The sequence below is a fragment of the Mustela putorius genome, unplaced genomic scaffold, assembly GCF_011764305.1.
Source record: "Mustela putorius furo isolate JIRA1106 unplaced genomic scaffold, ASM1176430v1.1 tig00000407_pilon_pilon_pilon, whole genome shotgun sequence".
Taxonomy (NCBI): Eukaryota; Metazoa; Chordata; class Mammalia; order Carnivora; family Mustelidae; genus Mustela; species Mustela putorius.
Genome location: NW_025421373.1, coordinates 26,576,765 through 26,596,440, shown reverse-complemented (window position 1 = coordinate 26,596,440; position 19,676 = coordinate 26,576,765). Strand labels below are relative to the sequence as shown.

Below are 19,676 nucleotides of genomic sequence, written 5' to 3'. Positions count from 1 at the left end.
GAGGACTAAGAATACTGTATGTGCTGCGTTAGCAACTAGCTCCAATGTTAAGACGGGGTGGACACTCGACAGCACTGGCTGGGAAACGTATTCAAGGCTGAGCTTTGGCACATATCTGGCTCACACAGTAAGTCAGCGAAGGGGAAAATAAAAGGACATGACCTGGTTGTCTGTATGTGCTACTGTAGCCTTGCCCTTGGAGGCCGGTGGACAGTTGGGCCAGCAGCAGCAGCATACTCACTGGCAACAGCCGGACTGGGAGACAGGACTGTGTTCCTGACTTCTGCAGGTGCCTGTGCCCAGCCAGCAGCAGGTGCTCCTGAAGGAAAGCAGGACTTTTGTCACGAACCTGCCCTATGACTGAAGGGCCCCTGGGGCCTGCACTTCTCATCTCAGAAATGTGCAGGCTGGCTAGAGATTCCTGAAAGTAGAGCAGAAATTCCCTAAACTCTGAAGCCGTGCTGCCTGCAAACACGAGGCTTCTTACCATCAGTGGAAAGCCTTGATTTCTTCCAGATTTAAAAATAGATTTTGCATGTGGGTAACTTGCAAATGCCTGAACTTGAGGTTTTGCAAGTGGAGAGCTCGCTAAGAGATAGGATCCGTGGGAGTGTGGAAGAAATATTTAAAAATAAAGGTTGAAATGTGAATAGAACCAGAGTGTCTGTTCTTGAACTTACTCTACCATCACATTTTTAAGAAATATATCTTGCAGTGGAAGGAACTTGGGGGTGGAGATACAAACATGGGCTTCTGAAACATGGAGGGAGCCGTGGGAAGATCACGGCGGAAATAAACCCGGTTGACGGATGTTGCAGGGTGAAATGATTTTAATTCAAGATGAGGAAACGCTTTCCCAAGAGCTGCCGGGTTCATCGTGACACAGCAGGACGGACCTGGCACTGGGGTGCAGAGGCGGCCATCAGCAGCACAGACCCAGCCTTATGGCAAACCTTGGTAGGTGAGTATGCTGAGCTCAAAGAACCAGAACCTCGGGTATTCTCTATTTCTGAAGTCATAAATGTAGTTAGAAGTGGGCTCACATGAAGGAAGCCCTTTGTGGGCAAAAATTTACAGGTGAGTTTTAAATGTCTCTGGAAAGGGCTGGAAATCCATGTGCTGGAGAAGAGGGCTTTGAAGTCAGGGGGCTCCTAGGCTGGAGGAGATGTGGGTCTACCCCAGAAAAGATGGGACCAGTAACAGAAAAGGCAGGGAACTTTGGATAGAGGACCAGGCAGGGACCCAAGCACATTCTCACATCAAAAGAAATATTTTTTTCCTGGATGTTTCAGGAGGAATTTCTTCCATGCCTGCTGCACTTAGAGTTATGAGCTTGGTTAGGGCCTTAAACAGGTGATTATGGTAATTTAAGGAGAAAGTACTAAGCCATTTCTGTCACAAGGCCGTTCCAGCTTGAAAATAATAGTGCCTCCTTGTATTTATAGAGTGCTGAATACTTTCCAAAGCCCTTTCACATCTATTATCTCATTTGATCCTTATATCGGGGCCAGAGATGTGGGTTGTGGCTCTGCTGCAGGGCTTGGAATGACGGGTTTCCCCTGTCGGGACTTCAGTCCCCCCACCGTGGTCCTGGGACCACCTGCATCAGAATCTCCAGACAGAGGGGCAGGGTGGGGATTCCCGGGCTCCACTCAGACTGAGTACCTGGGTGTTGGCGGGCGTCGAGCCTGGGAATCTGTGTGTTAAACACACCTCCCAGGAGACTCTTATGCATACCACAGTTTGAAAACCCCTGCTCTAGGATTTCATACTTCCTTAGGAGCAAGTCTTGTCCTATGAAACACACACACACTCAGCCACGGAAAAAACCCTCAAAAAGTATAAAATTCTGATGAGTGGGGAGAAAACAGTCTGGTGTTGGCTGAGTGTATGTGATCATCCAGATAATAACAGCCTCTCGAGGATATAATTAGTGCCCTCGAAATTGGACTATAACTGTTTAATAATTTAAGTGAGATCATCAGGATTAATGAATAGCAGTTGAAATTAAATGTGGGACCATAAATCTACATGGCCTGTTCCAGGCCGGCACTTATTTATGACAAGGCGTCCTGGAAAACCGGGGTCTGGCGGAGGCCGAACCTCTCTCTTTCCGCAATGGCTGTGTGTGTGTGTGTTTGCACCTCAGGCAGCCCAGACTACGCACACATTCAAAGAAATCACCATCCTGCTATATGACATAGCATCTGTCTGTGACCTATGTCCTGCCATTGCCAGAATCCAGTGTTTTCCAAGTCCAAACACCGTTTCAACACCATCAAACTGGAATGAGATGCCAGTGAAGAATGCAGATCACCACAGACCCAGAACCTCCGTGGGTGGGCCCTGCCAGCCGGCGTTTTAACAAGCTCCTCGGTTGACACTGCCATGGAAGAGTTACGACCCACAGCTTGAACCCTGCTGGAACTGGCAGCCACAGGGGACACACTCCAGGTGCTGATTGTCTGCTTTTGAGGTCACTTTCCTCCTTGGCCAGCAGGCTGGTGATTCCTTGGGGTTCTTTCCTTCCATGGAAATGGCATCCTTTTCAATGTTCTTACGGAGTTTTTAGCTCTCCCACTTTTCTGATTTCATCTGAGCCCTAGAACAGACCCTTGAGGCAGATGGGGTAGCTTAGCGCCCACCACCCCACTTCCCAGTTACTAGTACTAACCACCACCACAGCATCATTAGCAAAGACCGTTTACTGAATGCCAACGTACGCCAGACCCTGCCGAATGCATTGGCTTATGAGATGGGAAAGGACGGGGGTCAAATGGGCTGGGCTCAGCTGGCACCACAGCTCAGCCCCTTGGATGAATCACCATGGCCACGGAGAAGGGACATCACTGGCCAGACGGGCCAGAGCCATCCCCATGGCTGGGTGCTGGTATTGTCTAGCTGTCCCTGCAGGAGCAGAAAAACAAACTGGGGTTGAGGAGCAGTTCACCAAATGGATTCTGGCCGTCATCATCCCTCAGCAGGAAGGAACCCGGGTTTTGTGTCTACTACGAATATGTAGAGTCGACTCTGTTCAGGAGCAAGGTCCACTTATAGGTCATTTTCATTCACTCACTGCTTCCTCTGACTTACGGCAGCAGGAATGTGTTTTCTGGGGAAGGTCAGGCCTCATCTTTCCTCCCACCTGGCTGAAATGAATCTGCTGGTTGTAGTGGGGGGTTTCTGGGAAGGTTAGGGTTGATTTGAATTTTACGTTAACAGACGCTGGAATGCAATTATTATTTAGAATATTCTAGAGCAGATATTCTGGCAGCATACAGAAAATAAAAACAACCCCTAACAGTTTCTGTAAAGACTGGGCACAAAGCAGGGCTCTATAACTCCCCCTGTATTCACCCTCATAGCGGATTGTCAGCAATGCCCAGTAAATGCCACGCATTATTAGCACAGGGATGGAGGGCACACAGTTGATGGGGGTTGTTATTGGTTATTTTGAGATTCCTGGATGCTCATAAATAATGTGGGCATCTCTGAAGAGGTCTGCATTTTTGAAGCAAACAAATAAAATCAAATTTTTTTTTTTTTAGTATTCTGGGAAGAATGGGCGCTTTGGTCTTTCAAGAGAAGGAAGTAAGTATACACAAGGATCCAGAAAGTTTGGAAAAAAGGCAGTCTGAATCTGTTAATACTTTATAGGAACCGACATCACTAAGCCACGCAAGAGGAGAGGATGTTACGATGGCCTCAGACATGCGTATTTCTTTGTTCTAGAGAACGATGCAAAAATGACATTTTCAGAGTTTTCTTTTTGAGATAGTAAATCTAGGGACTGAAGAGAAAGGGAGGAGAGAAATTGAACTCTCAATGCCCATGAACACTAGACTGACTGGCAGGACGGCAACGCTCTCCTTTCCATTTTTGGAATAAATAAATGACGCGTAAGTGTGTAGATTGAGCCTGCTTGATCTTCAGGGCTGTCAAGTATTGCCTATTTTGGGCCACGAACACTGGTTACATTTTAAGTTGTCGTGTTTACAGCTCTGAGGCTACCTCTGGATCCAGCTTAAACCGAAATCGGCTCTGGAGTTGGGGGTTGCCCAATAAAGATGCGATCGAGCCTTTCGGGGGCTGGAAGTTCTGCAGAGAATCCCTGATGTAACTTTCCACAGTAATTCACCAGTCCCCTGGGTGTCAGGTGTCCACTGGTAGGTCAGAGCTAATGCCTACTTTTTGGCCAGTGTGCTTTGTGAATGGGCTAGGATCTGTATTATTTAGAGAACTGGGCTGTTACTTATCGTGACTGAAAACAGCAGACCTATAGATTAGACATAAGCATTTCTTTACCTAAAAACTTTTTGTTGTTTTTACCTAGAAGTTGCTTTACTTAGGAGGTGGTTTGTACTTTCTACTAAACATGAATTTTCCCTTTAGGCAAATGCTGGCAACTAAGAGGCTTGGTATGAAATCAAATACGCCGTGTTTGAATCACTTGCAGAAGTGTCTGGTTCACAGTAAGTGCTACACAGGTACCACACTGCATTCTTGTTATTGCTGGTATGGCCTGGTCCTTGTTGGGACGCAGACAAAATCAGCCCCTTTAGCTCCCCACCTAATGAGCTAAGTGTGAGTGATGTAAGAAGACTTGGTTGGTTTGAGCCAAATCAAGTTAGGTACTAAGGAACCTCTTCCTTTTATTTCAGCCTCAAATTTCATTTCCCTCAAGACCCTGAGTAAATAACAATTCAGGTCAGCCCTAAGCCGAGGGCTTTTTGTGGTCCTGCTTCTGGGGGCCTTATTCCAAGGACCTCTAATAATAACCTGCTGTCTTGGGTGTTGCTTCCCCCCATTATTATGTTTTCAAGGAAACACTAAAACAGTGGAAAGTGTTGGTTTTTAATCCTCACAAGAAAATCAAGAGAATATTAGCAATTTAGCACAGCTGGGCTGCACCAAGTTTTTAAAATGTAGAAAGCTCACCCACCTCAACAGAAGCGTCACCTTTCTGAAAATATAATGCAGCTCTTTTCCACTACAGAGATGATTCTTGCCCAAACATCAGAGTTTTTGATGCTTCAGATACAATCTGAGCAATTTATCTGATTTTTTTTTTGCTATCTCAGTAAATCATTTATACATAGTGCTTGATTCACAAAATCCTATTTTTTTTAAGATGCACAAAATATCCCATAAAAATACTGACTCCTGCATCCAGTTGTTCCTGCCAGATACCCACCAAAAGGTTTATAGATTTCCCTCATTATAAACTAATTGATATTCTGTAACAGCTCTAATCTGCTTAGTAGTCCTCTCCTTTGGAGTCCAAGAGAGAAGCATTCCAGATGTCAAAGATATTACAGGAGAAGGGAATCAAGAAGCCTGGGGGTTTTCTTAGTGGTAAGATACCCTAGAGAGGGATACTTAAGATGTGGGATTTTTAAGATTACGGAGCCCATCCGTGGGGAAGATCAATCCTTCCTGTCAAGTGGGATTACCGCCCAGCAGGAAACGATCTCAGTCCCTCCTTACCCTTGGTTTCACTTTCTCTGGTTTCACCTACCTACCCGCCGTCATTCGTGGTTCTCCAGGCAGGTGACCCTCCTTCTGACATAAGGTTCTCCAGGCAGGTGACCCTCCTTCTGACATAAGGTCAGAAGGTCAACAGCATCCTAAGGGCACATCACAGTGCCTATGTCATTCACCTCTCCTCATGTCCTCGTGGAGGCATTTTATCATCTCACATCATCACAAGAAAAGGGAAGATGCCACAAGGATGTATTTAGAGAGAGAGGGAGACCGCATTCACACATAGCTTTTATTATAGTCTATTGTTATAACTGTTCTATTTTGTTATTAGTTGTTAATCTTTTATTGTGTATAATTTATCAATTAAACTTATCACAGGTCAGTATGTATAGGAAGGACTACGGTTAATATGGAGCTTGGTACTATCTGTGGTTTCAGGCATCCACTGTGGTCCTGGGGGTATATCCCCACCCAGAAGGGGGGACTCCTGTACTCGAAGGGCAGGTAAGCAGTTTAGGCCACTTACCACCAAACTCTTTGAACCTTGGTTTTATTGTCTGTAAGAGGGCACTGCCTCTCCTGCCTCCTACTACAGAGGGAACAATGTTTCACTTCTGGGATGGTCAGGGGAGGTCATGCTCGGCAGCTAAAATACAAACAGTCATTCTACCTGCATGGGCTGCTTCATGCTCTCCTGCCTGGGGTGTGCTCACCGGCCTGGGCTCTGCCTTGCCAGGGAGGCTTACAGGTCCTTGGCCACTAAGCTTGTCCTGGGGTCACTTAGTTCAGGAGGAAAGCGGTAGGAGCAGATCAATGCTGTGTTCTCTGGATCAGCCTCTCCAACAATACAGCTTGTATTCTGGGGTCATCTGACTCCCGTCTCTATTGCACAGTTGCCTCAGAGGAGGAGAGGTGTGACAGTTTATAATGACAAAGGCAGCTCATGGTAGAAAACTAAGAGAAATCCGGATACAAAGTTAAATGCGACTGGGTGTTTGTGACACAAAGTACAACATAAAGGCACTAAACATAGGCTCACGGTGTGGAACATCATCTAGCTATTAAAAAACAGATGAGTTAGCTCTCTGTCTTTTGACTTAAGGGATGTCTGTGATACATTAACAGGAATAAAAAGAGTAATGGGTACAGGATGACCCCATTAAAAGGAAAAAAAAAAAACCATGTAAAGATGAGGGATAAAGGCTTTAGCATCAGCGTGCATGGTTTTAAATCAAAGTTCTGCTTCTCTGGGCTAAGTACATGCCGACTACATATTTAATCTCTATATCTCAGTTTTCTCATCTGTAAAATGGGGATAAAAATATGGCCATGTTCAAGCAGAAAAAAGTGGTTTGAGATCACTGAGTCCAGTGGTTTTCACACTGGGAATGATAGAACCCTCAAGAGAGGCAATGGTAACGAATGCATGAATTCGCTTAGCACAAAGCAAGTGCTCAGTAAGTACTACTTCCTGTTACTACGAGCTGTTACATGTTAGTATTACTGTGCAGGATAACGAGCACCAGACTATTAACACTGGTTACGCCCAGTGGGAGTGGAGCTAGAAGGGGACTGGGAGGGTATGGAAAAGGAAATGGAAATGAAAAGACAGCGGACACCAAACAAGACATGCCAATGGCAGAGAAGCATCTGAAAAGATGCTCAACAGCAAAGATCATAGGGAGATGCAAATTACAGCAACAAAATCCTCCTACGCACCCATCGGAAAGGCACAAATCCACAACACTGACAGGACCAAATGCCGACAAGGGTGAGGATCAACAGCAACTCTCATTCACAGAGTCTCTTACACAACTAAACACACCCCTACTATGTAATCCAGCAACTGTGCTCCTTGCTATTTATCTACGAGAGTCGAAACATGTCCACACAAAAACCTGTGTATGAATGTTTGTAACAGGTTTATTCGTAACTGCCCACACTCGGAAGCAACCAGGATGTCCTTCAGCAGAAGAGCAGACAGACAGACCACGAGAGCCACAGATAATGGAGTATTAGTCTGCAGCGAGTGGAAATGAGCCACAAGCCATAAAGCGCCAAGGAGAAACCTTAAAGCCTATTACTAAGGGAAAGAAGCCAATCTGAAAAGGCTACATACAGTATGATTCCAGTTACATCACACACTCTGGAAAAGGCAAAACTATGGGGACAGCAAGCAGGTCAGTTGCTGCCAGGGGCTAGGGGAAGGGGAGGATGAACAGGCAGGGGGCAGAAGAGTTTTAAGGCAGAGAAACTATTCAATACAACCCCATAATGGTGGATATATGTCCTCACACATTTGACCAAACCCACAGATTATATGACACAAAGAGCGAACCCCAATATAAAACTATATATTTGGGGTGATAGTGATGTGACAACATAGGTCCATCAGTTGTCACCACTGGACCACTCTGACGGAGGTGCAGAGCTCTAATGAGGTCTGGGGGTTAGCTACGTGTGGGGTGCGGGTGGAGGGGCACATGGGAACTGTCTGCACTTTCGGCTTGACTTTGCAGTGAACCTAAATTTGATCTACAAGATAAAGTGTATTAAGACAAACAAACCTGAGCTGGGGATAAAACCTAAATGCTAATAGTAATTGCCGGCAGATGATGAGGTTATCAGCTCTTTCTGCACTTTCAAAGTCTTCTCCTTCACTCCTATCCCGGGCTCATGCTGTTCTCTCTGCCTCTTCCCATGCTCTGGGGAGTATTATCTATTTACCCATTAGGATTGAGTTTAGCTGGAATTTTCTCTGTGAAGTGTTCCCTGACCTTCTCTGTGCTCCAAGAGCCTGGATCTCCACCAACGGGTCTCTTACCTCGTCGGTCTGCCCTTCTAGATGTGAGTCTTTGGGGGGTATGTCTGTCTTGGTTCTGTGGTATCCCCAGTGTGCCTAGTACAGCATCGAGTACAATCAATTCATGAAATTTGTTGAATATATGAATTTGAATTAAATCAGGACAAGCGTAGAGAAAAACAAAATACACAGTACAAATCTCAGAGTCAAAGAACGAACACAGTACAGTGCAGGTGGGGAATGGCCACCCCAAGAGTTGGGGCGTCCGGGCAGCAGACAGAGGCTGAGAGAGGAACAGACCTGTATGCAGTGTTAAGAACGGTGTGTTGAAATGCAGAGTAGGACAGGGCAAAAATGGATGTCCTTGACGGGTCCCCACGACTGGCAATGGCATGAGAGTGCAGGTCAGAATCAATAAGCCCATCATGGAAAGAGGCCCCAACTCCAGCTTCATCAGTGAGGGTCTCTCCTGTGTGAGCCAATGGGGCGGGCAATGTCCACGATCCTCCCAGCACCAATCACTGCTGATGAACCATCACGAGTTCTGCAAACACTTGAAACACTTGCTTAAGGTTTCCTTCAAGGGCACCGTTCCCAGTGCACGTGCTTGTTTGTTTGTTCCCTGATGGGGGAACATTCCAGGGAGCCCATCGTCATTCAGCCAAGGTCAATAACCCTTTCCATTACTACATATCCTATTTTTCTGCAAAACCAACCCTATTGGAAAGTTTGGAGGAGAAGGAGAAAAGGAATAGAAAAAAACCAGATGAACAAAGGCCTCTCTTGTTTCTTCTAATAAAACATCTCCCGTCCGGGCAGCGTAATCTGGATGCAGGTCTGCTCCTCTCTACCCTCATCTCTCTTTCCCACTGGTACAAAAACACCTCCAGGGGCGCCTGGGTGGCTCAGTGGGTTAAGCTTCTGCCTTCAGCCCAGGTCATGATCTCAGGGTCCAGGGATCAAGCCCCACATCGGGCTCTCTGCTCAGCAGCGAGCCTGCTTCCCCCCTCTCTCTCTGCTTGCTGCTCTGCCTACTTGTGATCTCTCTCCCTCTGTCAAATAAATAAATAAAATCTTAAAAAAAAAACAAAAAACACCTCCATGTCCTCCTAATCCTCAAGCAAAGCTCACACATTTGAAGAGCTTTTGGACACCCCTGGAAAACTCCACACGCTCTATTTGCAGGCAAGGCTGTGACTGTTCTGGGGTCAGCACCAGCCTCCAGTCTAGTCCCCAGCGCTCCCTGCACAGAGCCCTGGATCTTATTTCAAGCATTCATCTGCTCCAATTTTGTCTCCTACCCGAGGTCTCAACCCTTAGCTGAATTACAATTAGTTGCCCTGAGGAGCCTGGAGGAGACTCATTTCAGAGGAAAATGCCTTCTGCTGGGCAGCCCCAATCTAACCCATAGTTAGCATCTATGAATTTCAACTCTGAGAACTGCCTCTGCTCACAGGGCCCAGAGAAATCTGTCTTTTATGATGGCCCGTATTTGCTGTACTTTGGACAGGCCTCTCCATAGTTCTGAAATTGCTTCTCCCAAAATCTCATTTTTAAAACAATCACTGCTGAGTAAGTTTTCTTCCAAAGCTGCCTTAAGAATTCCTTCTTGAAACCAGAATAATGATTGCTTTTCTGAAAAATGCAGGTTGGGAAATCTGACAGCCACTGTGCTGGACTGAGGGGCATGAGGTAAGAGCTGGCCTCTGGGTTGCATGCCTGATTCACTGAAGAAAAGGGGCAACAATTAGGGGCCTTACCTGTCATTCTCATCTGGGAAATAGGGATAGTATCTCTTCTCTTCCCTATCCTATTAGGGTCTCGCAATGGTACCACATTGGACCAGTATTTTTGCTCTCTGGAGAAAGAGATGCACTTGGAAAATGTCATTCTTATGAAATTTACCTCTTCTTTCTGAAGACTTTCACATTCTTTTATTACTGGGGGGTGGGTATGTCATGTTATTTTTATCACTGAGGAAATTGGGATATTAGAGGTGCAAACCATTATAGCCCAGGATTGGATGTGTTTTATAATGAGCTCTTTTTAGAAAGAACCCTGCTCTTTAATACAATGGAAAAGTAATTTATTGAGAAGCGTCCTTGGGGATAGAGAAGAGTGCCGCACTTCTGCCACATTTCTCGTAACCAGCTGAGGTGAGGAGGGACAGGCTGCCCTGGGAGCCCAGGAACAGGCTTCTCGTCCTTCCTCTGCAACCAGCCAGCTGTGAGTTCTAGTTAAGCCTGACCACAGTTCTAGGCCTTGGGTTTTGCACCTGTAAAAGGAGCAGGCTGAGTGGTATCTGTGATTATCACGCATTCATTAGCAGTGCAGCTCCTCTTAGTGAATGCCTTTTCAGAAACCAAACACAGACCATGCCAGGAGAGGGAGCTGAACTCACCCACCCCCGCAATGCCCCACTGCACCAGCAAGGCTCACCCTACTGCAAACAGTGCTCCCCGAGGCACCCCTGGGCCCTTACTGCTCTGAGATGCATACTGAAAGCCAACAGCCTAGATGGTCTTAAAATTCTTGTCTAATTGAGCAGGAGACACACTCGTTTCTAATCCAGTGGATGTGTGGTTTCTTCTACCTCTGGGGGACTCATGCCCCATGACACTCAGACAGGGGGATCCTGCCAAGTGGTGTAGGGTCCACCCCCTGGACAGCTGCTGCTTCAGAACACAGAGACACAGGCTAGCACCAGTCATGGAGGGAACGTCTGTCTTTGTGGCTGCAGATGACCCTGCTGCTGGTGTGGCTTTGTGTGCGTGTATGCATGTGCATATGCATGTGTGTGTGCATGTATGTGTGTGCGCATATGTATGTGTGTGTGTGTGTGTGTGTGAGTGCGTGTATGGCTGGGACATGCTTCCTCCCTCCTTGTCCATTCATTCACTCAGTTGCACACAGTCACGGATCCCCTGCTCTAGACCACGAACGATCTAGTGAGGAGGACCAACAACAAAGAGCCATGCAACTACGCAATGACACACGCAGTGGAGTGAGCAGTGCTAATGACATCCCTAACTGAAGACGGTGTGCAGCTGTGGCTGGTACCCCTAGACGGTACCTAGTAGAGCTCTGACACTGGAGGCCGTTAGGTTCAACCAGGCGATGAGACTGCTCAGAGCAGGCGAGCTGGAGCTCAGTCTTCTCAGCTGGAGAATTGTGTGGCAGAGACCAGAGAAAGGCACGCTCAGCCCCTTTTCTAATGTACATCTCCCTCTCCTACCTCTCTTCAAGACGCCCCAAATCAAAACACTTTCATTTCCAGGCACCCTGGCAGACAGGAAGGCCTGGATGTCAGAGTTTTCTGGCCAGAAGTCTTTTCTGAATAAGAAGGCAAAATCTTGAAAAAGGGAGGCTTTGTTCTCTTTACCCTTCTTCCTTCTCCCTGCCTGAAAGGCAGACTTCCCAGAGGTACAGCTGCTATTTTGGGACCTTGAGGATGAAGAAGAAGGAACAGACAAGCCTGGTTCTTTGATGATAGCCTGAGGCAGCTATACCAGTCCTGGATCTTATGGTGAAATGAATGAATGAATGAGCCCTTACCTGTTTGAGCTATTGTTTATTGAGTTTTCTGTTATTTGCAGTTCAGCGCACATTGATACAATAGGATAAAAACAGAATCTACTTCATGGGATGTTTTGAGGACTAAATGAGATACTGTGTACAGGGCCAGGGTCATGGCCAGGCACACAACAAGCATCAGTAAATGGTGGCCCAGCTGCTGGTGCTGCTGAAGAAGAAAACCTGCCAACCCTTTGGCCAGTCACTGGATGGAACGCAGGGGCAGGAAGCTGGGGTCGGGATGCTGGGGGTCCTACCTCGATCACTGAAATCATCAACCAGCACGATCTCGGCGATCAGCTCCGGGGGTGAGCGGTTCAGCACGCTGTGGACGGTGCGGAGGAGGGAGGACCAGCCCTCGTTGTGGAAGGGGATGATGATGCTGGTGTTGGGGAGTGTCTCCAGGTAGCGTTTGCCGTTGCAGCTAGAGGGAGACACAGGGCATAGGAGACAACAGGTTCAGCTCTCATCTTGTCAAGAGGACTCCATAAGCACATGGTTTGGCTAACCGCAAATGCCACTCCTTTCTAGCCTTCAGGGAATGAGCGACAGCCAGGGACAGCTCAGTCACTTTAGAACCTCCTTCCGCTTAGCATCCCAAAGTCACACTTCCAATTCCCTGCACACACGGTAGAGAGGGGTATGTCTACGAGAACCCCCGACTTGTATAGAAGCAGTTACAAACCCACAACAGCATCACTAGGGTTTGGTGTCCTCCATGTGCTAACCTGTTTAAGCCTCAGTCGCTACAGGAGCATGGATGCCCATCCTCATGATTCCAGGTGGAAGACAACCCTTCAGTAACGCTCTGGCCTCTCTCCTCACCCCTTGCACACTCCTCACCAGTGGAGAAGTCATTTGCCCACGCATTTGGACGAACACACTGGGCTTCACAGGCTCAGCCCCTCCCCTCTCCCTCCCTGGGCTCTGCTGGCAGAGGGGGCATTTCCCCCTTTCTCTCCAGAGTCCCATGGTAAGCTTGGGGATGGGAGGCCTGGCCCCATGGGCCTTTAATGTCATTGTAACACCCAAAGGGATTAACATAGTTCCTTAATATCATCAAATATCTAGTTGGTGTTCAAGTTTCCCTGATCTTCTATCTTTTCACAGTTGCTGAAATCAGGATCAAGACAAGGCCTACGGCTGTCTTTAGCTGATTCAACTTCTAAGTCTCTCTTTTCCTTATAGTTTGTTTGTTGAAGAAACTGGGTCAACTGCACTATTGGATTTCCTACAGTCTGCATTTTGCTGCTCGCACTGCTGTGGTGTCTCTGAACATGTTCCTCTGTCTGCCCCCTTTGGCTCCTGTAAACTGGTAGCTAGGTCTAGAGGCTTGACCTAAGTTGGTGAGACATTCTGGCAACTTCTTCATAGTGGTGTGAGCCTCCTACAGGAAGCCCGTACTGCCCAGGTGTCTTCCCTTTTGTGATGCTGATGGCCACTGAAGATCAGGGCCTAAATCCTTCAGTTTATCAGGGGCTTGCAAAATGGTGATACTTTTACTCTATCATTCTTCATTTACTGGCTGGGATATTATAATGAAGTAAAATGATCACAACTATTTGGTTGAGGTACAGAAAAGTATAGGAAAAGTATAGGAAAGACATGACTCATTCTTGATCATCAGTTTTCAGAATGACTTGGTTCCCTACTATGTTCCAAAGATGGTCAATTATTTGTTTTCATTATGAACTCATAAATCTTCACATAATTAATATATTTCAGTTCAGCGCAAATATTATTATTCTTTTTTAAAATTTTTATTTATTTATTTTTAAGATTTTGTTTATTTATTTGACAGACAGAAATCACAAGTAGGCAGAGAGGCAGGCAGAGGGGGGGGGGGAGCAGGCTCCTGGCTGAGCAGAGAGGCCGATGCGGGGCTTGATCCCAGGACCCTGGGATCATGACCTGAGCTGAAGGCAGAGGCTTTAACCCAAATGAGCCACCCAGGCGCCCCTGTTGAATGTTTTTGTAACAAAAAAATATCGGATTTTGTCAAATACTTTTTCTGCACCTACTGAAATGATCACATGGGTTTTGTTCCTCTATTCTTTTAATAAAGTGTATTACATTGATTGATTTTCATATGTTGAACCAACCTTGTTCCTAGGATAAACCCTACTTGGTCATGGTGTATAATCCCTCTTATACATTGCTGAATTTGGTTTGCTAGTATTTTGCTGAGGATTTCTGCATCTACATTCAAAATGGATATTGGTCTACAGTTTTCTTGCAATGTCTTTATCTGGTGTTATATGTTTTATCTCTTTTGCTAAAAATCTACATTCTTAACATTGTTACTTATTTGTTTTTTCCTATAATATATAACTGCTTCAGAAAAGCAATTCCAATATCATTGCTAATAATCTGATTATATAAAATTTGAGATTCCTCTTGTCTTTCATTTCTTTTTATCTATGGGGTACATTTCATTAGTGATATTAAGGATTTTCCCAGGGCCCAAAAGATGGGACCTGACGACCAGGCAGGCCCAGAACTAATGTCAAAACTGTTTACTTCATCTTCAGTCATAAGCCAGGTATGTATGGTAGGCAGAGTATCAGCCTGAAGACGTCTAAGCCTTAATCCCCAGAAGCTATGACTATGTTACCTTACGTGGCAAAAGGGACTTGGCAGATACGGTCAGGGTTAAGGACCTTGAGATGAGTTTGAAGAGTTTGGATTACCCAAGTAACCACAAGTGTCCTTTTTTGTTTTGTTTTGTTTTTAAAGATTTTATTTATTTATTTGACAGACAGAGATCACAGGTAGGCAGAGAGGCAGGCAGAGAGAGAGGAGGAAGCAGGCTCCTTGCGGAGCAGAGAGCCCGATGTGGGGCTCGAGCCCAGGACCCTGGGATCATGACCTGAGCTGAAGGCAGAGGCTTTAACCCAATGAGCCACCCAGGCACCCCACAAGTGTCCTTTAAAGATAGAGCACCTTTCTAGCTGGGTCAGAGAGATGAGAAGGAAGGAGTAGAGAAATGAAGTGTGAGAGGGACTCAACTCACCACTGGGGCTTTGAAGAAGGAGGTTGTAAACCAAGGAAAGTGAGCAGTCTTTAGAATCCTCAGCTGATGGCCAGCAAGAAAACAGAGCTTCACTCTTCATAACCAGTCTGCCAACAACCCAGATAAGCAAGACTGCCCCAGGGTCCTCAGAAGGGAATGCCCCCTGGCCCAGATCTTGATTGTAGCCCAGTGAGACCCATGTTGGACTTCTGACTTACAGAACTGTTAACAATAGCTTTGTGTTGTTTAAATTGCTTGATTTACGATAAACTGCCAAGGCAGCTACAGAAAACTCATACACAAAAGTCATCTTTGATACCCTTTACCCAGTCTGTAAACACTTCAAAAGTACAAGATTTCATAAAAAACAAAAATCCTCATGAGTCTCACGTGGCAGCAGTGGGCTGAGCTGACACCCCTCTCCATTGGGCAGGTGCTCTCTGGGTCCCCTCAGCTTTTACCACTCCCCACAGCCTTACATCAGAGCTGTTTCACTCCCTTACATTGTCTTCCAGGCCCATAGAGACCTTTGGAGTTGAAAAGTCCAAAAGTAAAAGACATTGTGGGAGGGAGCTAGCTCCACAAGACTGGTAAGAAGTTTTTTGGGAGAAAATGTGGAACAACAGAAGTAACAACAAAATATCTCCTTTTGCAATGCAAAATGCCGCTGCAATCCACTGTTCAACTGTCAAAATGCATCAGGGGCGTGCTGCAACTTACTCTGAAACATTTCAAACAATAAAATAGATTGACAGATGGAGAGAAGGATGGACAGATACGTAAGAAAGCAGGGAGAGAAGTGCTAACTGCAGAATCTAGGCGGTGGGAACACGAGTGCTCAACGTGCAGTTGTTTCAAAACTTCTCTGTATGTTTGATTATTTTCAGAAAGAAACATTAGGAGGAAATGGGTCAGGGTCCACAGTCTCCTTAATTGCAAATTCTCTCTTGGCTAGAGGCACCAAGGGAAGCTGGGGGTGGGGAGCAGAGACAAGAATGAAGCCTTGGTGTCCGACAGAGAGCTCCGTTCCAACTGTGTGGACAGGAACCCCCCCTTAGAGGACATCCCCCACTCAGCAACCCCCCAACTCCCACCCCCTGCTCCCCTGCCAAATTCTGCCAGTCCAGCTCTGCTGGACAAGTCAGTCTCTTTCTTCTTGGGGCCTTGGGACTTCTTTCAGGTCCCGTCTTGCTCCTCCATCTGGCTGGACGGTTTCTAGCCAGGCCTGGTGCAGCAGCCCTCCTCTGGCCCTTCCCCCAGCTCTTCCCCCACCTCTAATCCCTTTGGTCACATCAGCCAGCTTTCTCAGGGAGAAACTGCATTATGCGGGTTTTTGCAAACAAATGAAAGCACCTCTTTAAAAAAAAATCTCTTTCCCTTGACTCAGCTGGGTCCTCTGTGGCCAAGAAAGATGGCGAGATCTAGTTTGCTATGGAAATTCCTGCCTCCCATCCAATTTCACAGGAGGCTCGTTCGACTGAAGCAGGGTTGGGAGGGCGGTGTGGTTAGCAGTAATAAGTTGCCTAGAGTCCATGGGGCGAAATACAATAGAGCTATTACCCTGCAGAGAGGCCTGGCTCTCTCAAACCCCAGCCTGGGCCCCACAGCCTGCCAACAGACACACAAACACCATCACGTATTAAGGGAAATAGGCAATGCCACAACAGACTAAATTCACTTCTAATTTGATTCAATCATGGAATTACAGATCAGTCAGAACTCAAATGAAAGGCTCGGCTTGGATCCTAGCCTTGAACATGTACCTTTTTTATGGGGGGCTGGGGACTAGTCCTTTTCTCCCTCCTCTGTCCATCTACTCATTTATTTACTACATAAACACACAACAGCACTCTGACTTTTGCCATGGGCACTAGTCATTAGTTGGCTTCCAGCTTAGCAGAGGCTCTTTGTTTGAATAAAAAATTGTCTGACTTGCTGAAATCAGTCTCTCCAGAACCCAGCAGGAAGCATGGTGCCACAGACCTGCCCACAAGCCCCCTTCCCGTAGGGGAGCTCCTGCAAAAAGCCCCTTCTTTCTTCTCTTAGGAGGCCTCAGATACCAGCAGGAAGAAGAGGCCTGGGGATGGGGGATGGGAACAGAAGGCCCCTGCCCCCACTGACACCCCCATCTTAGCGGTCCTCTTTAAGACCCATCTGCATGTTGTATCTTGAGATTTCACCACTGCAAGGTGGAGTTATGTCCAGTTCTTTGGTGTGTGATAAACACGAGGCATCCCTGCACCCGACGCCTTTAGAGGGCGGCCAGGAAGGGAAACTAGGGCACGATATTCCCAATGTAAGGAGGCTGGGTTCGGCCACGACCAGACAATAACAACCCTGCCTTCCCACGGTTCATCGTGCCTGATGGTTTCCAGAGCACTTGTCCTTCTCTCTCTCCTCTAATCTGTACCAGCCCCGGGGAGGCAGGAGAACTGGAGAATGCCAATCCCATTTCCACAGAAGGAAAACAGGGCCCAAAGAGGACCTAGATCCAGGACTGTATTTATTTAAAATAATACTTATTTTAGCCATTCTGACAGGTATAAAATGATCTTTCATTGTGGTTTTAATTTCTATTCCCCTGATGATTACTGATGTTGAGCATTGTTTTACACCTGTTGAAATGGCTGAAATAGAAAACACAAGGTATAACGAGCGTTGGCAAGGATGTGGAGAAAAAGGAGCCCTCCTGCATTGTTGTTGGGAATGCATACTGGTGCGACCACTCTGGAAAACAGGAGGGAGGTCCCCCCCCCCAAAAAGCTAAAAATAGTATTACTGTATGATTCAGTCATTCTACCACTGAGTATTTATCCAAAGAAAACAAAACACTAATTTGAAAAGATATATGCCCCTCTACGTTTCCTGAAGCATCATTTACTATAGCTAAGACATGGAAGCAACCCAAATGTCCATTGATAGACAACGGATTATCATTCAGCCATAACAAAGAATGAAATCCTGCCATTTGCAACAACAGGGATGGACCTAGAAGGTATAATACTAAGTGAAACAAGTCAGAGAAAGATACCATACATTTTCATGCATATGTAGGATTTAAGAAACAAAACAAACCAACAAGAATAAAAAGAGACACACAAAAGAACAGACTCCTAATTATAGAGAAAAAACGGATGGTTCCCGGAGGGGAGATGGATAGGGATGGGTGAGATAGCTGATAGGGATTAAGAGCACATGTATTGTGATGAGCACTGAGCAGTGCCGAGCACTGTTCAATCACTACATTGTGCACCTGGAACTAATATGTTACTGTATGCTAATTGTACTTGAATACTAAACTACCACAGTTTTTTTTCTTGAGGAGAAAACTGAGAACTGCTCAGGGATAAAAGTCTAAAAAGCACAGAAAGTCTAATCAACAATGGTAAAGGTAACAACAGCAACATCCTGACACTTGGGGCAGGCCGCTGCTAAACATTTAGGGAATGTTCTCTTCTGCATGTTTCCATAAACATGCATATGGCAAACCCACTCGATGGTGCTGTCCTCTTGCCTCAGTATTTCTGGCCCTGTCCTCTTGCGTCAGTATTTCTGGCCCCAGACAGCACCATAAAAGAAGCGCCTATGCCTAAGTGAAAAGCAGGCTGCCCCTTGCACGGGCACCTGTGCTCTGTCTTCTTTCTCCTTCTTTGCTAACAGCATCCTGCTTTTCCTAAGGAATCTCCCACTCTTCAATTCTATAGGGTTCAGGGGTGGTCTCTGTCTTGCTTTGAGGGTGGGCAAGGAAACCTGGCTCAACAAATCAGAACACTGATTTTCTCCAACCACAACGACAGTGCGGGAATTGGGCACCTGTAAATCAGAGTACATTCTGGCTAAGAGAGATCGGCTCTTTTCTGCTGACACTGAACACGGGAAAATAGAAGTCTGGTCTGTCGGAGACCGCCATACATGTTCACTGCCTTCAAATGAATTGAACAGAGTATAAAATAGAGCCAAGAGTTGGAGAGAGGTTCCTACTGGCATCATTCAGGGACTCAGATCCAGCTATAGCTGAAGCCAAGCTCTGCTCCTAGCCTTTTCAGTTACGTGAGTCAATACATTTTCTTAGGTCAGTCTGAGTTAGGTCTCTGTCACTCATCACTGAAAGAATCCTTGCTGTTATAACTGGATCACCTCTAAGCCCTCTCAATCAAATCAATCTGTTTTGGAACCAAGGATGGCTTCTGAAGGACAGAAGCAGAAACGGTTCCCCAGGAGTCACCTCTGATCTGCAGGGGCAGCCTCTGTCTCCCGCTGAATTCTGCTCATCACTGCCTGGGAGAAAGGGGCTAGGCTGAGGTGAGGGCCCTTGTGAGGGTGGGAGGCAGTGGGGCGACTGGGAGATAACTGAACCCATCTGTGGCTGAGCAGCCCCCAATTTAATATTCCCTGCAGGATTCTGAGCTCTTGGGACCCAAAGACAAATCTGGCCCTTGAGATGCCCCCTCAGGGCTTAATGCTGGAGCACTAGAATATGAAAGAAAGAAGTCAAAATCAAAGGGAAGCATTTCAAAACTCTTCTCTCCTGAGACAACTTTGAATAGAACAATCCAATCATTTTGAAGGAAATTATAAAAGACACTTAATTCTCTAGCATAGGACACCATCCAAAGACCCAGTTGAAATGCAAGTCAACTGAACAAACCTGATGTTGTATGTGTCTAAGGGACCAAAAATGCTCTCGACCTGGCTTCAAATCCTGACTCTGCCACTCTGCAGCCATGAGACCCAGGGGCAGGTTTTCATACTCGCTGAGCTTCAGTTTCTTATCTGTGAAATGGGGATGGTAATACCGTCAGA

General features: G+C 46.4%; 1 protein-coding gene across 2 annotated transcripts in view; it reads right to left on the bottom strand.

The window, feature by feature from the left end:
• Positions 1-19,676, bottom strand: part of GALNT10 (polypeptide N-acetylgalactosaminyltransferase 10) — a 213,986-nt gene that overhangs the window by 79,100 nt on the left and 115,210 nt on the right. For both annotated transcript variants that reach the window (XR_006606628.1, XM_045079595.1), the window contains exon 4: positions 12,118-12,284. Coding sequence is in view for 1 of the 2 variants with exons in the window: in XM_045079595.1 (XP_044935530.1) it covers positions 12,118-12,284 (167 nt within the window). In the remaining variant the exon portion in view is untranslated. The remainder of the gene's footprint in view (positions 1-12,117; positions 12,285-19,676) is intronic.